This window comes from Hemiscyllium ocellatum, chromosome 21 (assembly GCF_020745735.1).
Source record: "Hemiscyllium ocellatum isolate sHemOce1 chromosome 21, sHemOce1.pat.X.cur, whole genome shotgun sequence".
Classification (NCBI taxonomy): Eukaryota; Metazoa; Chordata; class Chondrichthyes; order Orectolobiformes; family Hemiscylliidae; genus Hemiscyllium; species Hemiscyllium ocellatum.
In genome coordinates this window covers 54,399,897-54,416,658 of record NC_083421.1, presented here as the reverse complement: position 1 = coordinate 54,416,658, position 16,762 = coordinate 54,399,897, and the positions used below count along the sequence as shown (strand labels likewise).

The 16,762-nt window shown below is 37.5% G+C and overlaps 1 protein-coding gene across 6 annotated transcripts in view; it reads left to right on the top strand.

Moving 5' to 3' along the window:
* The window catches only part of LOC132825709 (formin-binding protein 1), a 222,760-nt gene extending 212,083 nt beyond the window's left edge, over nucleotides 1–10,677 (top strand). For 5 of the 6 annotated variants that reach the window (XM_060841113.1, XM_060841114.1, XM_060841112.1 and 2 more), the window contains 2 exons: nucleotides 2,946–3,085; nucleotides 3,896–4,074. In XM_060841113.1, the coding sequence (XP_060697096.1) occupies nucleotides 2,946–3,085; nucleotides 3,896–4,074 (319 nt within the window). Of the gene's footprint in view, nucleotides 1–2,945; nucleotides 3,086–3,895; nucleotides 4,075–9,989 lie in introns of those variants that run through there. The other variant, XM_060841110.1, reaches the window with a different exon arrangement.
* The last annotated feature ends 6,085 nt before the right edge of the window (nucleotides 10,678–16,762 follow it).

Sequence of the window (16,762 nt, the reverse complement as noted above, 5' to 3'; positions counted from 1 at the left end):
CCCTCGAAGTGGCTGTGGAGGGCACGAGACTGTCACACACCTCCTTCTGGAATGTGCCAATGCAAAGGAAGTTTGGAGAGGAATGCAGTGATGTTTGTCGAGGTTCGTCCTGAACAGCTCTGTGATACGGGACTCTGCGCTCTACGGTCTGTTCCCCGGGGGACACGGTGAGACGACATCAACTGTGTCTGAAGGATCATCAACTCGGTGAAAGACGCTCTATGGTCTGCCCAAAATTTGTTGGCCTTCCAGCTGAAGGAGTTGACCCCGACTGAGTGTTGCAGACTGGCACATTCCAAGGTCCAACTCTAGATGTTGAGAGACGAGTTGAAGCTTGGAGCAGCTGCCACCAAGGTGTGATGGGGAAAGACCACCATATACGGTCTGCCTGCCAAAGTAGAACGGGGTCATACTCAGTAGTTTGATTAGATTAGATTACTTAGTGTGGAAACAGGCCCTTCAGCCCAACGAGTCCACAGCGACCCTCCGAAGAGCTACCCATCCAGACCCATTCCCCAACATTTATTCCTTCATCTAACACTACGGGTAATTTAGCATTCACCTAACCTGCACATCTTTTTGAACTGTGGGAGGAAACCGGAGCACCTGGAGGAAACCCACGCAGACACGGGGAGAATGTGCAAACTCCATACAGAGAGTTGCCTGAGGCAGGAATTGAACCCGGATCTCTGGCGCTGTGAAGCAGCAGTGCTAACCACTGTGCCACTATGCCACCCACTGGGCTCTCAGTTGGGTTCTGCTGAAGCCTCAGCTAAACACTAAGAGGCTGGATGGTTAACTTACAGACTTGTAAATACAATTGACTCAGTCCTTGTAAATACAATTGACTCAGTCTGACTTTTGTATGTAAAGACATGCAATGTATACATATGAATGGCATCACCAACTGTACAGATATCAAAAGATTTCTATGAATAAAGTACATTTTTGAAATAAGTTACTTGCTCCAAATAACAGTGAATTATTTCTTTATTTATTGCTGTGAGACAGAAAATATATTTATGATTATAGTGCAATAAATTTTGTGAGATTTGTAGCTCGGGTGCTCGTTGTTGTGGTTCTGTTCTGAGCTGGGAATTTGTGTTGCAGATGTTTCACCCCCTGTGTAGGTGACATTCTCAGTGCTTGGGAGCCTCCTGTGAAGTGCTTCTGTGATCTTTCCTCTGGCATTTGTAGTGCTTTGAATCTGCCACTTCCGATTGTCAGCTCCAGCTGTCCGTTGCAGTGGCCAGTATATTGGGTCCAGGTCGATGTGCTTATTGATTGAATCTGTGGAATTCCCTGGTTGTTCTCTGTTTGGCTTGTCCTATAATAGTAGTGTTGTCCCAGTCGAAATCATGTTGCTTGTCATCTACGTGTGTGGCTACTAAGGATAGCTGATTGTGTCGTTTCGTGGCTAGTTGGTGTTCATGGATGCGGATTGTTACCTGTCTTCCTGTTTGTCCTATGTAGTGTTTTGTGCAGTCCTTGCATGGGATTTTGTACACTACATTGGTTTTGCTCATGCTGGGTATCGGGTCCTTCTTTCTGGTGAGTTGTTGTCTGAGAGTGGCTGTTGGTTTGTGCGCTATTATGAGTCCTAATGGTCGCAGTAGTCTGGCTATCAGTTCGGAAATGCTCTTGATGTATGGTAGTGTGGCTAGTCCTTTGGGTTGTGGTAGATCCTCGTTCCGTTGTCTTTCCCTTAGGCATCTGTTGATGAAATTGCACGGTTATCCGTTTTTAGCGAATACATTGTAGAGGTGTTCTTCTTCCTCTTTTTGCAGTTCTGGTGTACTGCAGTGTGTTGTGGCCCTTTTGAACAGTGTCTTGATGCAACTTCTTTTTTGTGTGTCGGGTGGTTGCTTTCATAGTTTAGGACGTGATGGTACAGAGAACACTGAACGGAGAATTCATCACAAAGGTATACAGGAAAGCCACGCATACAGACCAAGTCCTAAACTACGAAAGCAACCACCCCAACACACACACACACACAAGAAGTTGCATCAAGACACTATTCAAAAGGGCCACAACACAATGCAGTACACCAGAACTGCAAAAAAAGGAAGAAGAACACCTCTACAATGTATTCGCCAAAAACGGATACCCCTGCAATTTCATCAACAGATGCCTAAGGGAAAGACACTGGAACGAGGACATGCCGCAACCCAGAGGACTAGCCACACTACCGTACATCAAGAGCATTTCCGAACTGACAGCCAGACTACTGTGACCACTAGGACTCATAACAGCATACAAACCAAAAGCCACTCTCAAACAACAACTCACCAGAACAAAGGACCCGATACTCAGCATGAGCAAAACCAATGTGGTGTACAAAATCCCATGCAAGGACTGCACAAAACACTATATAGGACAAACCGGAAGACAGCTAATGATCCGCATCCATGAACACCAACTCGCCACGAAACGACATGACCAGCTATCCTTAGTAGCCACACACGCAGATGACAAGCAAATGAATTCGACTGGGACAACACTACTATTATAGGACAAGCCAAACAGAGAACAGGCAGGGACTTCCTAGAGGCATGGCACTCATCCACAGATTCAATCAAAAGCACATCGACCTGGACCCAATATACCAGCCACTGCAGCAGACAGCTGGAACTGACAACCGGAAGCGGCAGATTCAAAGCACTACAAATGCCGGAGGAAAGGTAACAGAAGTGCTTCACAGGAGGCTCCCAAGCACTGAGGATGTCACGTAGACAGGGGACGAAACATCTGCAACACAAATTCCCAGCTCGACGAACAGAACCACAACAGTGCAATAAATCCTGTATGTTGTTACCTGACATTTCATTCCCTTCCTGAACTATCTCCATTTCTCCTAATTCAACAGTTGTTTGTGCATCTATTTCTATACATTTTGGGTCTCACTGTTCTATAGTTACTTTGTGCATTTCGTTCTTGAGCAGCCCTGATGGTAGTTATACCGAAGAACAGAACCAGGACCCTGAATTAAAAGTCGCAGCACAGTGCGAGTTTGATGATGACTTTGATGATGAGGAAGTACTGGCAGCAATTGGCACATGCAAAGCCATGTATCCTTTTGAAGGTATATATACATTGCAGAGTAAACTATTGGTCAGAAGCCTCTCTGAATTTGTTTTAATTCCTAGATATCCGACCAGATATCCTTTGGAGTGCTAGCTTTATCCCTACAATTTCCCATAGTAAATTCATTGGCCTGCCATGTGCTTGTTGAGGCTAGGGACTAATTACTGTTGAAATGATGACCCAAGAGTAGAATGAGTCAATTAATCACTCCTCTCTAACCCTACTGAATCATTCCCACTGAATTCTTAGGGAAGTATTTATTTTAAATGGATATGGTGATGAACTATCAAGAGGATGGGAAAGGATGAGAATCAAACTTTTACTTGTGCTTTTTAGAGATGCCCTATGATTATTTGCTTATTCTGTTTGATAGGAAAGTAAAATGGGTTTAAAATGCACACCAGTACATCACTGAACAAAAGGGTCCAAGTTTACTTCAATAACCTTGGGTTGGCAAGGGTGGTCACTGATGACAGAAGAGTTAACCAGAAGACAGTTACAGAACAAAATTGTCATTAGATTAGGGCTGAGATGGCTGCAGTATGAACAGAAGAAAATGTGCAAGGTGAGGAACGCAGACCAAGCCTTTTTGTGTTTTGTTTTAATTGGAATCAGGGTTCACAAAGAAAAAAAGGCAGCAACAGTGCACAATTCTCCCAACTGAAGATAATTAACTAATCTACATGTTCTCGAGGAAGCTACTGTTGTCTCAAATTGTAGATTAGAGGCTTTAGAGCTTGCAAAAGGATGATTGAAAAGAAGAAAGGAGTTCGTGTTTGTCATGCATTTGTATCACATTTCAATTCAGGTCAAAATGAAGGAACAATTGCAATGGCAGAAGGAGAAACACTGAGTGTGATAGAGGAGGATAAAGGAGATGGTTGGACAAGAGTTCGACGGAATGAAGATGAGGAAGGATACGTTCCAACATCCTATGTGGAAGTATATTTGGACAGAAATACCAAAGGTGCAATGACTTACATCTAGTTTTAAGAAAACTTGAGGTGAACGTATGTCTTACAGGGCATGATCTGTGTTACACAACAGATATGAGAATGCAACTAAGTGCAATATACAGGACCATTGTGCATATATAAACTTTTTAAAAACAGATTATGTAGTAGACAAAGAGAATATACAAACGTATTTTGTTGTCTACTGAATGAGATTGCATTTATCACAAATTTGTGTCAGTGCCAATACTGGGATTAATTTATTATGAAAATTAATAATCATGGTCCATACCCACTCATTTTTAAGTTTGAAAATTAAAATCACTTAATGATATCTTAGAAAATTTAAACATAATGCTCAAATCAATTACATTACTTATGTTCTAATTTGTATGCATATTTTAATCTATTGTTGAATGACTACTCAATTTTATTTATTAAGCAAAATTTTAACTGCTTACTCATGAACAGAATCTCCTAGCTACTCAAGGGTAAGGTGTGCGCTGCAATGAAAGCCCAGTTGTAGTCTAGATGGTTTTCAGTGGAGATATTTTTGCTGTCTTGCTGTTTCATCACTGACATTGTGATACGTTACAGCAATAATTACAGTTCAAAGTATTTCATTAGCTGTAAAGAACTCTAGGATGTTCAGGAATAATGAAAGGTGCAATATAAATGAAAATTCATTCTTTCTCTTTTACTTTTTTCCCTATCTCTGTCTAATAGGATGGTTCTCAGTGAGGACCACTATAATTGAGGAGCTAGTTATTATTATTGGACATTAAATAATTGTCAATTTAGAAAACAGTCATTACAAAAAATTGAATTTCTCCATGTTGAAGTTGTATCCAGCTTAAAATTCTGGATCAACATTTATGCAATTCATTAGCTTACTAATTGACATATCTGTTTTAAGTAATATGGTAATGTTTTCTCTTTAAAACATAGCACTCATTGTATAACTTGTACATTTCAGTTAGTCCACTGTATTACAATATCAACACCTTTATTACTTGACAGTTTTTTTAAAAATCTGTTAATTTTAAATTTTATGCTGTTCATATTTGATGAGGGTAATGATCATTATTATCCATTTAGCATACTAGGTATGTGTCAGGCAGCAGCTTTGTTTGAACTACATTTTACTTGAATTGATGTACTTTTTCAGCTGTTAATCTACTTGATTTGTGTTTAAGAGAACCTGAGCAAAGTGGTTGCGTGTGTCATAATATTGAATGCAACTGCTTTGCAAATTAAGTCTGTACGTCTACAAATTATCATTCTTCTGAGTCTGAGTACCATATGGAATGGAACCAGTACTAAATCTACAAGCTGAAAGTGCTTTATTACTATCCATCAATTTATTAGTGTTACAAGTTTGGCCATTTGTTTAATGCACTGCTTCACTTTGTTTTATCTTTTTCTAAAACAAATCATTCTGTAAGATTTAAACCTAATCAGTTATGATATTATGAAAGTGTCATGTGCTCGATGTCTTAACTCCTTATATTTGTAGAAAATGGATTTGCTGCCAAATCAAGCAGTATGCAACTATTTCCAATGTAACTATTGTTACCTGAGCACTAAGTTCCATACCAGTTGCATCCTATATTGGAATTTCCGCAACACAGCAACTTGTACATCCAATAAACAGTTTATGTTTAAAGTCTGAGCAGGAATTGCAATTCAACCAAATGTGTCAGGAAAGGCCCTTTTGGTATCTTTAACATTATTCCACAGTATATTCCTATATACAGGCTAGAATAATTGCACAAACAGAAACACCCAGTTTGATTCCACAATCTGAAGTAGAAGTGGTTCTAAGAAATAGTGTCAGGATTTGTCCCTTATGTACTACCCATTCTGATGTGAGTAATTTAAATCAAAAATGCTAGAACTTTTAACAGGTCTGGCAGCACCTGTGAAGAGAGCAACAGAGGCTGGACTATTTTTTGGCTCAAGTGGTGCTGGTTGCAATAGAATACCCTGAAGTGTGGCCCTGTGGTCACATGGACACACATCTCCAAGAGGAGTGTCACACAGTTGTTTTGGACCAGACCAAACCCCCTTCAAATATATCAAGAAAGCCTAGACCTAACTCTTTTTTTTAAATTTAATGGCAAGTGTAAGGTGATATATTCCAGATGTAATTTGATTGGTTACACTACTCAGCTTTAAGAAAGCACACTTTATCCCTACTTGGACTAGATTGGGTTGGGACATCTGGTCAGCATGGACGGGTTGGACCGAAGGGTCTGTTTCCATGCTGTACATCTCTATACTCTGACAGTTAAAATACAAGCAAAAGAAAAAAAGAATTAGTCTAATTTTATCCCTATTGGAAAAGTGAACAGAATAACAGATTATTTAACTACTAAACAGCAGCTATTCCAGTGCATTAACATCCTTGGCAAAGGCAAATTCAGTAAAAGTAAATCCTTCTCACATGCAATTCTCAGAACAGAGAGAACTCTAGCCATAACCTAGAGGAATAACAATTTCCACATCCATCTTTATGACCCCAGCAATTGCTGAAAGCTAAACTAAAACCTTGGTTTTATGGGAGCCTAACTCTATCCATTTCTTCTGCTTCCGTTGTTCAAAGCCCATTCCCAGAGGTCAAGATAAGTCTTGTCCAGAATTAATGTTTCAAGTTTGAGATTTCTTCAGAACTTTCACTTGAAAGGTCAGACACGAAAGGATTAAATTTGTGTACGTGTCTCTCCTTCCCACCCCCCGGCACCTTCCTTCCTGCCCCAGTGCACCCCCTCCACAGTCCACCCACAAATCTTTCTGCTCTCCCCACCTCCTACACATTTTTCTGCTCTCCCCACCCCCACCACACGTGCCCCTCCTACACGCTCCCCTTCCTCCGAATTCCCACTTTTTTTTCTGTTCTCCCTCCACTTCCTTCACTCCCCCCACTCCCTGTTCTCTTACCCACCCTCTGGTTTCCAGACCTGTTGAGTATTGCCCACATTTTTGTGTTGCAAAATTGTAGCGTCTGCTATATTTTGATTTCATGTCACTAATTGACATTCTGCCATCATGCCAAATTCACATTTATAAATGCTGACCTTCAGCTGGTAGTACAGAGCTCATTATGTTGAGTAAATAATTGTTCACGACCTCATGTAATTTTGATGTATAGCCGAACTCTCTGTAATTCAGAAAATCGATATGTAATGTATTCCTGTTATTAGTGTACAAGTTTGTATGTTTTAGTATACATATTGCATGCTCTCTATAATATCCTTCCGGCACATTTAAGTTGCTGTATAACAATCCCAGACAATGGTTGATCAGTATGTTATTGCCAAGCAAGCAATGAGGTTAACATGTTTGATAGATTCCAACAAAAAATATTTTTCTATGTCCAAAAACTTGAACTTTATTTAATATATAAAAATATAGAGCCAAAATCATTTTTGAGATTTGTATTTTAAACATTCTGGTAGACCTAGTCAAAACTAAAGAGTACTGAATGCCACATTCTTACCTGATATAAGTGTTGCATTGTTTAAGTTGCAGCTAAGATTCGCTAGATCGTCTAGTCTGAGACGGATGTTGTGTAACGATTGCTTAGACAGAGTCTTTGCTATGTAGTTTAGACAGATGAGAGGTGATTTTGTTGGAATTTACAGAATTCTTATGGGACTTGGAAGAGTCAATGTGGAAGGTTATCCGAATTGGAGAGTCTAGAAATAGGAGTCATTGCTGTAGGATAAGGACTCAACTATTTAAAACGGAAATTAGATTTTTTTTTAATGAGGCACATTGTAAATCTTTACACTTAAGTACCTGTCAGGCTCTTAATGCTCAGTCATCAATTATATTGGAGACTAGAGGAATAAAGGGGTGTGGGAATGGAGTTGAGATAGAAAATCAGCCTTGTGTTGTTGAATGCAGAGCAGGTTAATGTTGCCAGTTTCTGCCTCTATATCTTGTATAGTTAACTCCAAGAATTTTCTAGGTTTCATAGCACAACAATATAGTTTGGTTGATAAATATCATCTTTGTTGGTTTTGGAATAATAAGCAATACAAAGTCAGAAATAACAACTACTTTATGCAGATGTAGAATTGATGAAAGAATAATAAATGTATATCAACAACAAAATGTTAACCTTTTGCTTCATTACTTGGAAAGGTATTTATTTCCAAAGTTTCCAGTTCATAAAGTTTGAGTGCAAGTCAATGCCTCAGCCCTTTGAAGGAATGGTCATTGAAAGTGTTTAGCACTTACGTTGCAGTTAAAATTGCAATGTAATACCTGTATTATGTTTCAGTGAAATTGAGCAAAGGCTTCTCTTTTGCAATTTCTTTCAGGAAAACATGGTGATGAGATTTCATGTTCTTAAAACAAATCATTTACTCCCCCCAACTCTATTTAATTCCCAGATCATGCATCTCATGTAATCAAGAGGATGTGCAAACCTGCTATAAGCCACTTTTGTAGGTGGCTCTTTATGTGACTTTTATGTCCTTCATCCTGTCTTATGGGAGATTAAGGAACTTCTATTGGGCATCACTTCACTATAATGTGGATGGGTTTGGTAGCTCAGAATGGGGAATTGAATCCGGATCTTATCATTTCATTGCTACTATATCTGTTTGACTTGCATAATAATAAAATAACTTATTTGGAGCTGGGGACTGTGTTTGTGCCTTCATGGAAGATACTTGAGAAATTCAAAGTTCTCAGAAATATTACAAATTGTAACCGAGCTAATGAATCATAGTATTTAGAGTTAGTGTGAACAATTCACAAAAACCTGCCAGCATTTAATTGCCAAGATTCACTTAAATTTAGTTAGTATTCAAATAATAATTATTCAATTTAGAAGAAGAAATAATAAGCAGAAAGTTAGGAAAACCTGTGTATAGATAGACAAAATCAAAATGTTTGAAAAGAAGCATTTATTTGCTGTCAGATCATGTTGTCATGTTGTATGATTTTGTATTTTAACTTCAAATATTGAAAGTACCATACTTTGAAGCAGCATTCTACTCAAGTTAATAGCTGTTTTTATTGTCAGTTCTGATTTAATTCAAATGTTTATTAAAAAGAAAATCATTTAAGTTTATTTGTCTTGTTGGGACTACAACTTATTTTCTTTGGTAACAACACAGATTGCATCTGTGACTGTTCAAAAGAGATATCTTTCAGACCGGACATTGTAGTTAAGACAAAAACACAGCAAATAATGTTGAATCCTAGAACTAACAGAGACTATACTGTGGGCTATGAGACCTATGACCTTCATAAGGGAACAGAAGCCAAATTCCCATTGAAGATTTTAATTCATCTGTCAACCTTTTTAGACAGCAAGTTTTAATACATATTGGTAGGGCCCTTGACGTTGCCCATTTTGATAAAACTTCACGCAACATTTGCAACTACCAGGAGTTTTGTGGATCTCACAATTCCTTATTCTTTTCGCTATAGCAACATCTCAGTCAATCTGAGTTAACTTGCCAACCAATCAGCATTGTTTCCTCCTGTAGTATTAGTCCTTGTGATCATTTTAAATTTTCCATTCGAGCATTTGTCCAGCTGCATACTTATAATGAAAAGCTTTGATAAGATGTCACTCCTTTCAAAAACGTTCTGTTTAATTGAATATTTTCAACTTTGTCATACTTAGTGTTAACACGTTTTCTCTTTCAGTCCTCTGCTGGCAATCCTGTTGTTTATTCCTCAGTTTTTTTTATTGAGACTTCAGATTTCTAGCATTCCCTGCTTAACCTGTTCCCTTTTTATTGTAGCTGTGGCAAAAAATACCAGAGGTTTCCAGCTGGACCCAGGTTCACCATTTTTCCATCTTTGAATAAGTTCTTGTAATCTATATTTTTCAAAGTAGTATTGACCTGTAAGATTTCTAGCATATTTCTAACTCAGTTCATTATGTTACTAACATGTCTCTTTCTACCTCTTTCTGGACTCTAGGTACCTAAGGTGGTGTGCTGGTCCAAGAATCACGGGGCGAGCTGGTACGCAAGGACACATTCTTCTGCTTAACTATTTTAAAAATGGAAGATTAGCTGGATTATTGATTTGGTTTGGTTTTTAATGATAAAATGCAAATCATGAAAGGGGGGGCTAAAAATACATGAACAAAAAGTGCAAGTGCCTGCTATTTATTTTATGGCATGCCATCCATTGCTCTAATTAACTTGGCTACTTTTCCATATTAAAAACAAAAGCAGTTTTCTGATGCATGCCACTGTTAAAGTTGCTTCCCATTTTTAAAATGAAAGAACCAAAAAATAAGTGAATTTTGAAATCAACTTACCAGAATACATGTACTCCATGACCACAGTCGTAACAGTGTACCGTTTTGGATAACTCACACCTAAAATTGACATTCAAGCCAGAGTAAAGTGTTTCTTGGGTTGGGTGGGGGGAGAGCAAGGTGAGAGAACTGTAGATTGAAATTAAAGGTGTCTCATAAATCTATTTATTGTACTATATAACAAGAGAAGGCATCTTCTGGACTCACCACAAGCCCATTCCTGAATTTATGTAGCCTGAATGCTGCTTTCCTCTAAGTTTCTGATTTTCTAACTTTTGCATGTGACTTTGGAAACATTGAGGGTTTTTTTTTAAATATCACCTTTTGCTACAGGGTAAATTTATGCTGGAAAGGCAATATGTGGTTCCCTTCCTCAAAGATAAAATTGTGTGTAGCTTGTGGGAGCTGTTAACAATTCATGTGTAACTACCCATGAAGAGAATAGTAGTGACTTTTCACCTATTCTATATGTTTTCTAAAATTGAATTTCAAAAAATTTATTTTCTTCTTCTCAATTTCCATTCATCCCCTGCCAAAACAATTCAAATATTTCTCAAGTTGTACCCATTAATATTCTTCAAATAAAATGCCAGAGGCATTTGTGCCTATGCATTAATACCATGTTATTTAGTTACAACCACTTAACTAGCTGTCATGATTTTAGACCTTTGTATGTACTGCAGGTATGCTTGATTCACATTACAGTATAGTGTGAATTGTGTTGTTTTTGCCAAACCATGGAGAAATTGAAAATAAATCAAATCAGGCTTGCTAAAAGTATTTGTGGTCATGTAATACACGCATCTGGTATGTGGTAGATTTCTTTGTTACCATCACATCATTATTATTATTTTGTTTGTAGCATTGCCCAATATCAAACTTCAGTCGACTTTTCCCGATCTGCATGCTCGCCCTGTTGCTGTACCTGTGCCCACCTTCTGAGGGTCACTCCTTGTGACTCAACAGCACATTTTTCTTTCGTTTTATTTTGTTTGCTATATGATATACAAGTTATGGTCATGTGACACTTCTCTTTTGTTTTCTTGCATGTTGACCTGTGTGTTTGTTGGAGTTTCTGCTGAATGGTAGTTGCTTTCCCTCAAGCTGCCTCTAAGTCACTGTCTGCTAAAATAGTTAATTATAGGGTTTCAGCTGTTTATGACTCTTTTCTCCACTTTAAACGTCAAGAGAAAAAGTAAAAGTTAATAGTTTACATTCCCAGGACACACACAACCAGGAGTGATGGACACTTAGAATCAAATTATTACAACAATGATTTTGGAGAGTGTTTTTTACTTTAAAAGATAATTTAGAATAGAGAAAAACTGTGATCTTCTCTTTCAAGGGTCACAATTTCAAGCAAAGGCTTTACACTGCACCATGCAATTAAGGGACAGCAATGAATATCAATGGCACCATGACCCTCACAGTAAAATGAATTGACAATAACTGTTAAGGGTGAAGGGGGATAGGGTTAATTTTGTGACCTACTACTCTTAAACCTTTTGCTGTTCCATGTGAGGTCACGCGTGGAACCTGCTCTCAAAGCAGTCGTATTTTGTAATCAGCCACTAAGAGCTGCTCAAAATATTTTTCCCTTTCTGTCGAAACAAACTTGACTTCCATCCAGATTTTTCCAATAAGTGAATGGCTGAGTTTGGGAACTTGTTTTATTTGAGGGGATTGTGTTCAAATTCATATTCATACACTCCCTGCTACATTCTATTTGCAGGCCCAAGACACAAAATCAAAATTCCACTTTTTTGCCCATTCTCCATAATCCTCCAGCCCATTAGTCAATTTTACTAATCAAAAATGTGTCTGTCTCCTCTTTAAATGTACTCAATATCCTGGCAGCCAACATACTCTGGGTAGTGAATTCTACATATTCTAGACCCTTTGAAAGAAGTAATTTCTCCTCTTCTCTGATTTAAATCCACTACTTCTTATTTAAAATTAGATCTCTCATTTTTAGATTGTAGAAAACATCCATTCTAAGTTTACTTTGTTGATCCCTTTAGCATCTTATACACCTCAACTAGATCTCCTCTGTTTCTTCTAAACTCCAGAGATTATACACCTAAACTATTCCATCTCTCTTAGTAAGACAAACCCCTCATCTTTGGAATCAATTTAGTGACCATTCTGTGAACCAGCTCCAATCCTTTCTCAAGTAAGTGTGCTGCTATTAATCGTTACCGTTGATGTCCAAAGATTTGAAAAAAATTTTAAGTGTATATCTGAGCAATCAAATTGATTGTTCTGAATTCTCTGCACAGGTAATGATTTGATCAATAGTTCTATTATTTTTCAGTTATCAAACCGAATTAAGCTATCTAAGAAGCTGCTCTCAATTGTAGTTGGAAATCAATTAGTATAAAAATATAACGACTAAAATTTCTGAAGCAAAATTCCACAGTGGAGTATCTTTTCAAATTCAGCTGATACCCTGTATTTATATCAGTATTATAAATACAACATTGCAAAAAAACAAATACCTCATTGATTTATTTTCTAGCAAAAGTTCAGCTTCATATTGGCTTGCATAAGCTTTTGTTACTCCTTCTAAATGTGTGTTTTTCTATCTAATTATTCTTCTGTTTGATGTCATTGCTCTGTTTTTAGATGGTTAGCTACATTGAAGTCAAAAAAGCTGTCGTATCAAAGTTCAGGGGAGGAACTAGAGTCTATAATTCATTAGAGTATATGCTAGTTAAGATTTGATAAATTGTATTTTGGGAGGTAATGTTTAATGTTCTGGCAACATCGGTTCAAATCCCAATGTAGTACATAATGAAATTTGCGTTCAGTACATTTTAAAAATCTGGAATTAAAAGCTACCCTAAGGGAGATCATGTAATCATTGTTAATTGTTGTAAAAACCCAACTGGTTCATTACTGTCTTTTCAGGAAGGAAATCTGCCATCCTTACCTGGTCTGGCCTACATGTAATTCCAGATCCACAAATATCGTTGACTCTTATCTACCCTCTGGCTAGTCTAGTAAGAAATGTTCACATCCTATAAGCAAGTAAAGAAAACCAGCTTTATCTAGAAGAGGCTACAATTCCAGTTTGAAAGTTCCAATTTAATGTGAAAATTATAATTTGCTTTATCATAGAATCCCTACAGTGTTGGAAGCAGGCCATTTGACCCATTGAGTCCATATCAACTCTCTGAGGAGCATCCCACCCAACCTATCCCTGTAACTCTGCATTTCCTATAGATAACCCACCTACCCTGCACATCCCTGGACACAGGGCAATTTAGCATGGTCAATCCACCTAACCAGGGGAAACCTGCACAGACACGGGGAGAACGTGTAAACTCAACACAGTGAGTCACCTGCGGTCATGTTACTGTCATTTTTTTACAAATTAATAAATTGAATTTGGAGCAGATGGGCACTAAATATAATGGTGCTTCTCAGAAAGCATCACTGAAGATTGAACACGTTATTTATTTCCATAATATTAAGTGGTTCAAAAAGTGTCAGTAGTCGCACCACAACTTAGCCACCTAAGTTTGAATCTCTCAATCATAATTTGTTTGATGGGACTTCAGCAAGCATTATTTTACATCAGGAAACCCTACTAAGAAGTAGGGATACGTGTCTGTTTCTAGTTTAGATCTGAAAGAATTCTTACGTTTGTGCCATACGAGCCCAGTCAACTTCTGATGAGCCTTATGAATTTTGGGAGGTGGAGTGACAAACTCTTCCTGTGTTTCTCACAGCGGTCCCATCAGTTGAATCAGCAGATGTTATGTGAAATCATTGTGATTTTTGTTTTTTTTTTGACTCAATTTCTTTCCTCATTCCTATGGAAAGAATCCATTAACTCTTCTAATTGTGTAGGCAGATAAGGAACTTGGTATATAAGTTAATAGACCATAATCTACAGCAGGTGTTAGGTGGGAGCAGTGACTGGGGATAGTAAGAAACATATCTTTGCCTTGTATCAAAATGACAAGTATTTGGCAACTGCAAACGTGTTGCTGGTCAAAGCACAGCAGGCCAGGCAGCATCTCAGGAATAGAGAATTCGACGTTTCGAGCATAAGCCCTTCATTCCTGATGAAGGGCTTATGCTCGAAACGTCGAATTCTCTATTCCTGAGATGCTGCCTGGCCTGCTGTGCTTTGACCAGCAACACGTTTGCAGCTGTGATCTCCAGCATCTGCAGACCTCATTTTTACTCAAGTATTTGGCAACCTCCACATTGTCTTTTTTTAAACAAAAATAATAATCTAGTATGATGTAACCACTTGCCTTGATAAATTTTATTTATGAGCTTTTACTGCCAGGTTTTAAATGTATTTTGTACTGTTTATTAAAGACACTTAAGCATTTACCTCCTAATAACAACAATACAGAATTTCACAGTGGAACATGGTGATAAATGAAAATGAATTATCACTAGGTGGGATAGGATTAACAGTATATAATATGGGAAATATGGATCTGCATAAGGTGGAAATAGTAAGCATAGTAATTTAGTCATGGGAGAATGGTGATGAAGTATGAATAAGGATTTAGCTTCTCCTAAATTAAGTTTACTGGAAGAAGGTGGCCATCAGATTTCTTCTGTAAGGATCCCTGAGATTGCTTTCAACAAACTTGACTTGTTTTGCTGTTTGCTAGCATGTCCTTGTCAGTGAACATGAGAAAAAGTGTTGCAATTAACTGGTTTGCAAATCTACAATATATCCATAATACATAGGTACTAAATGCAATAAAATTAAAGAAAAGTAGTTACAGATAGCAATGCAAGCAAAATGTTGAATAGTCATTTTAAAATATAGTCATTAAAATGAGATTGAAACTTAAACATCACCTGGCAATGACATCAGATAGAATGAAATACAAAGAGCAGCACTAAATCCTAATTAACTCTCGAAAAGGAATAATGCACATGAACGGCCAATGAGAAGGATGCGAGTTATAATTGTCTGAATGTTTTCCTTTACATAGAGATCATTGTTTGTGACTAAAAACTGCAATGAAATGCTAAGATTTTTATTATCCATCTGATTGACTTAGTCTCTGGAAAACTTTAGCACTAGTCTTTGTGTTTGCTGTGATTTGTGTTTTTCAGTTTTGAATTGTGGAGGCATTGTTTTAAACAACTGCTTAAAAATTAATGCATTTTTCAAATGCATTCAGAAATTGTACACAAGGCACTGCCATTTATTTGCAGAATTGGAGCTCTCGTGCAAATATGTTGTTTCCTTTGTAATCGGGGAGCTCTTTGCATAAGGTTCTCTGAATCAAGAGATCTTTATCTGAAGGAGTAGTAGTAGATGGGAGCATTGTGTAGCTATGACATCATCAATTTTGTACATCCTGATTGATTAGACTGAAACATTGATTTTTCAACAAACAAGCTATGCTGTTATTTATCAAGGAAGCATTCAGAAATTATGTGAAACAATTCAGATTCATTATTATTAAAAATGAAACTGTTGTGTATGCATTGAGTTATTGAAATGGACCCAGTTAAATTAACACATTAAGCTGTAGGACAGGAGAACCAAATTGAAAGTGGATGAAAACGCACATTGCTTTGTTGTGTGTTCTCTGCCTGGTACCATGTGTGAATTTCTGTTTTTTTGCTTTGTACAATTATTTTGCACATTGGACCTCCCCGAGGACCTACAAATCTATACTTGCAATCTTTCCTAGAACATGTTAAGTCTTGTGTTTTAATCCAGCAATGGAAATAGCAACCTGTCAAACTCATCCAGATGTCTTATGATTTTCCTCTAATCACCTGGCAATTGAGATCTCAGGCTGACATTTGACAGCTGAAGTGAATAGCTCAAGTTAGAAAATTTCCCAGCAAGACTTGGAGGGCTGAAGGATGCAGATAAAATGAAGAAAAATAAACTTAAAACAATAGGTAATGCAATTCTTACTCTTATATACTTGATAGTGGGGGCAACAAAACTGCCATAAGATACTTTCAAATACGTTAAAATTTCTTCATATTTGATCTCTTCTAAAATCAGAATTCTGTTCACTGACATCAAAGACAGTTTTTCATAGCCTCTCTGAGCTGTCAATCAAACTGGGAAACAACAATTGTAGCTTATTAAAACTTTGCTAAGTATTTGTAATAAAGTAACAATAGCCTTTTTTTTGGAAACAAAGAGCCATATGAGGTTGTATGACCTGATGCTGTGTAACCTAAACTGTCAAACTCTGACAATTGCACCCTGCTTTTTTGTCTAAAGTTTAGGTAGGGCATTTTAAAAACTTCAGATTATAACAGTCATGCCAATCTTACTCACCCTTTGAGTGTTTGCACCATAAATTTTGTCTCCCACAATGATAGTTCAGGCTTTTGCGATAACCAAAATGTTGTCAAGTTGAATTCAGTGCTAATTCCAAATGATTCTGCTGAGTTCAAGTTTCCTTTCTTCATGATT